The sequence below is a fragment of the Malus domestica genome, chromosome 16, assembly GCF_042453785.1.
Source record: "Malus domestica chromosome 16, GDT2T_hap1".
NCBI lineage: Eukaryota > Viridiplantae > Streptophyta > Magnoliopsida > Rosales > Rosaceae > Malus > Malus domestica.
This window is the reverse complement of record NC_091676.1, coordinates 6,778,391-6,783,335: the sequence shown is the minus strand read 5'-3', so window position 1 is coordinate 6,783,335 and position 4,945 is coordinate 6,778,391. Positions and strand designations below refer to the sequence as shown.

At 38.8% G+C, this 4,945-nt stretch overlaps 1 protein-coding gene across 1 annotated transcript; it reads left to right on the top strand.

Moving 5' to 3' along the window:
• Positions 1–2,748, top strand: LOC103431863 (large ribosomal subunit protein mL101 (rPPR4)-like). The gene is made up of 2 exons (XM_008370034.4): positions 1–742; positions 1,343–2,748. The coding sequence occupies exons 1-2, from the start codon at positions 518–520 to the stop codon at positions 2,585–2,587; spliced, it is 1,470 nt and encodes a 489-aa protein (XP_008368256.1). The 5' UTR covers positions 1–517; the 3' UTR covers positions 2,588–2,748.
• The last annotated feature ends 2,197 nt before the right edge of the window (positions 2,749–4,945 follow it).

The following is a 4,945-nucleotide window of genomic DNA, read 5'->3' as shown; positions in this document are numbered from 1 at the left end:
GTTTTTTCTTCTTCTACATTTATTCCATTGTTTCCGTCTCTTGATTTCATTTTATTTTTCCAATCCAAAGGTTGAAAACAATAGAAAGGAGTACCGTAACAGAACAAACGGAGATTGCGAGAATCAGTTTCGTTTCAAAAGCATCATCATTCGAGTGCGAAAATCAATTTCCTTTCAAGAGCATCATCATTCGAGAGTGAAGATTCTGAAATTAATAACGCTACTTAGACGCACATGCTGAAATTCTATAATACAAGTGTTTTTCCACATATAATAGGACACATTTCTATTAAAAAGTGTGCACGAAAGAGTGTCGTTTTGTGCGTCTAAATAATTCAGTTCAGTCTTACTGGCCCAAAACTTCCTAACCTTATGGCAATTTTCATTGGGCTTTAAGCTAGCAGGCCCAAATTACATTCTCAGCCCAAAAATTCCCTCCCCCATCGATTTTCATTTGCGGCAAAAACCCCTCGATCACTCTCTTCCTCTCTCGCAAAACCCTAGTTCCAGAGATCTAATGGCGCTGCAACAGTTCGGGCGGACGAAGAGCGTGACGAAGCGGTCGAGCAAGTACTTGGAGGAGGCTCTATACCTGAGGCTGTTCAAAGACGGCGGCTCCGAGGTGAGCGTTCGGCAGCAGCTCAATGAAGTCCTCAAGGGCCGAAAGCGAGTTTACAAATGGGAGGTCGGCGACACTCTCAAGAAGCTTCGCGAACGCAAGCTTTACTACCCTGCTCTCAAGGTCCGTAATCCCAAAATCCCAACATTTGTTATTGGTTACGGATTTTGCTGCGTATTTTTTACACAAAAGTTGCTCAATTTATGATCGCAGAGAGCAGTATTTATAGCTGATTGATTTGTTGAATTTATGCCGAGCTTAGAGGTAGGATTTGATGGATTATTATTTAATGTGTATGATTTTGAAAACTTAGTAAAATGGTTGAAATTATTTATTGTAGTTTTGATGATTTTGCTCGAAAAATGTTGCATATTTTTTGTATTGAGAGGTTAGAATGTATGGTTGTTTGTCGAATCGCCAATGTGAACTTACGCTTATATGTATTTTACATGTATTATGGCTATTCTTTGTATGTTTTTCTTAGGGGTGAATTGTTCTTGATAGATGCCAATTTGAATTGATTTGTTATATCCAGCTCGAGATTAGTATTCCGTGTGGATTTCATACAATCTTTTTTCTAGTCTCTTTTCAGAAAGATATTGGATAAGATAAAGCTTGATCCTTCAACATTTTTCTTTGTTGCCTTTTTATGTTTCTTGTTTTCCCTGTTATAATTTGAACTGCAAGACTAGACGTAGATGCTAAAGCTGTTTAACATTACAGCTCTCGGAAGCTATGGATAGAAGAGGAATGAACAAGACAGTCAGTGATCAGGCAATACATCTTGATCTTGTTGCTAAAGTCCGGGGTATTCCTGCTGCAGAAAGTTATTTCATTGATCTTCCTGAGTCAGCAAAGACCCATCTTTGTTACGGGGCCCTGCTCAACTGTTACTGTAAGGAATTGATGACTGAAAAAGCTGAAGCCCTTATAGAAAAGATGAAGGCTCTTAACCTACCTTTAACCTCCATGCCTTATAACAGCCTTATGACCCTTTACACAAAAACTGGAAAGCCGGATAAGATCCCAGCCATTGTACAAGAAATGAAGGCCTGTAATGTCATGCTCGATTCCTATTCATACAATGTCTGGATGCGGGCACTGGCTGCTGTTAATGATATTTCTGGGGCTGAAAGGGTTATTGATGAGATGAAGAGGGATGGTCGAGTTGCCAGTGATTGGACCACGTATAGCAACTTAGCTTCAATTTTTGTTGAAGCTGGCATGTTTGAGAAGGCAGAAAATGCGCTTAAAGAATTGGAGAAGAAAAATTTGTGCCGAGATCTTTCGGCTTTCCAATTCCTCATTACATTGTATGGTAAAACAGGGAACCTGCGTGAAATTTATCGGGTATGGCGTTCCTTGAGGCTGGCTTTCCCTAAAACTGCAAATATCAGCTATCTGAATATGATCCAGGTGTTGGTCAACTTGAATGATGTCCCAGGTGCAGAGAAAACTTTCAGAGAATGGGAATGCCAGTGCTCAACCTATGATATTCGGGTAGCAAATGTTTTGATTGGAGCTTATGCTGAACAGGGTATGCTAGAGAAGGCCAAGGAACTCAAGGAGCTGGCCCGCAGGAGAGGAGCCAAGCCTAATGCAAAAACCTGGGAGATCTTTCTGGATTATTATCTGAAGTCTGGAGAATATCAATTGGCGGTTGATTGTGTTGCCAATGCAATATCCATTGGTAGGGGGGATGGTAGGAAGTGGAGTCCATCACATAAAATTGTCAAAACTTTGATGGAGAATTTCGAGCAAGAGAAGGATGTTGATGGTGCAGAAGGTTTTCTGGAGATTCTGAAGAAGTCCGTAGAATCCTTAGGGCTTGAGGTGTTTGAATCATTGATCAGAACTTATGCTGCTGCTGGAAGGACAAGTCCTGCTATGCGTGCTCGTTTGAAAATGGAGAAATTGGAGGTGAGTGAAGCCAGTGAAAAGTTGCTCGAGGCCGTATGTGTGGAATGAGATTTGGTTATCTTCCCATATATGTATTTTCTTCAGAGATTCTATTTCTAGAAAACGAGTTTCCTTGTTCTTGCTTAGGGGTTTATGTTCTGATAATAAAACGTTCCTTTGTGCACCATAACAAGCAATCATATGATTATTGTTGTAGTTTTGATGCTGAATTCAATTCTCGACTTATTCTGCGTTGCACCATTTAACAGTATTCAGTTCTGAGAAGAACCAGGATCCCTTTGATCTCTCATCCAAGCCCACCATCCAGATTATTAAGTCGAACCATGTTCCACCCAAGAAGCCCAACTTCTAGTAGGGACACATCGACCACTACATGTGCATCTCTAATAAAAACATGTAATTTTTGTTGTATTTTTGTCTAACTCGAACTTATGTTTGTCACACGTTATGTGATAGATATGTTAATTGGATTGTCTTACCGAAGTTTCTTCTGTGAAACGAACACTTAGTCACCACTCGCAAGAGAGTATTGGATAGGATTGTCTCATGCATCAACTTACTCACGTAATGGGTGAGCTCTTGTACACTTGTCCAAACGATAGCTCACCATTATGAGTAAATGCCGCATGATACATTCGTGTTCGATGAAAAATTCTACTATGTAGACGGGTGCAAACTCACAAGGGAGTGAAACCCTTTGTCACCCCACTCGGCCCCCACCATTGAGTGAGACGAAGACTTGGCCTACCAAAACTTTCTCCACACCACATGTACAGTTAGTGAGAGCTCCATTAAAACGTAATGGAAGACCAGGCATTCCATTTGAATAATCTTTTCGAAAGTCAATGCTCTTAACAGTCAACCACTGAGAGAGCGAGAGAGAGAGAGAGAGAGAGAGAGAGAGAGAGAGAGAGAGAGAGAGAGAGAGAGAGAGTTATATATATATGGAATACGACTTCAATTCATGCAACATCATGGCATGTGAATGTGATGTTCATGTGCTCATCTCATCAGTCATGTCGATAATCCACATTCCATGCATTCTCTGGTTTAAATTACAGGTCAACAGATTTGACTTTTCCCTTATTCCACTAACCACCGACTTGGCTTCCAAGTCAGATTCTCTTTTTATCTCTTTTCTATTCCTCACTTGTTGCTCTGCTACAAAATAAGAGAGACTTCAAGGCATCCCTTTGTATCATTTCACTGCTGCGACAGTGGAGGATACATGAATTTTTCTTTTCAAAGCAAAATGGAACTCGCGAACTCGCACGTCATTTTACTTAGGTGCTCCTGACCTTTTAGTTTACTTCAACCTCTTTCGGACATCTTTTTAGACGTCTTATCTCTTTAACAATCATGCTCAAATATATGATCAAAAGAACATTAGATAATATATCCAATATACACTAACCCTAATACTAGACGACTCGTTTCCATTGGAAGGAATCTGGTTTGCATGATAGTGTCGACACCTTTTTTATATAGCATCAAGCTTAATTATGACTAATAAGAAATAAAGTAAACTTTAAGAAAAAGACTGAATCCCAAATCATGCATGGAGGAGGCATCGTCGACATTTTCATGTGGGAACACGAAACAAGGACTCAGAAATATGCTTAACATTGGTACTGTATGTCAATAATTAATATGTTATATAAATAGTTTTGGGGTTCTAGGTAATTAAATACATTATTGTATAGTTTAATGATTTTGTGTGCGTGTGTGTGAAACAGTGTCATTGTCTTCAAAGGCAAGGAACCCAACGTATAATCCTTGGGTACAGCTTCGGCTTCACAGTTGTAACCTTCGGCACGCATGGGATGGGACACCAACTTGTAATTATCCTTAATTAACAAAAAAAGTTTAGTTAATCTTATATATTATTATGCTTTAAGCACTGGACCACATGGTAATGATATATAGCTATAGACTATAAGGTTTTTTTTTTATGCAAAATAAACTAGATAGGGTGTTTAAGGCTACACTATTTTATTATTTTGGGTTTTTGAAACATTTTCCACTCAATAACGTTTACTTTTCTTTTGAACCAATTATGATTTTTTTTTTGCTTCTAAAAAGGAGATCAGTGGGTGGATTGACTAAGACAGTTTACCTTTTTGAGAGTCGAAAAGACTCTCAAGACGTGCTGTGTTTGAATACGGACTTGAAATTCATCTCTATCACTGGACCATCCTATGACGGTTGACCAATTATGATTGTTGGGAGAATGTAATTTTCAATGGGAAGCGATTTATATGATTTTTCGCATTCTACATGCATTTAACTCTTTTTTGATTTGGTCAATCTGATGGCTAAAAAAATCCAAAATAAGTGAAAATTAATTGCGCAAAAATATACACAATTTCGCATATACAACATAGGTGAAAACAAATCACAAAAGAA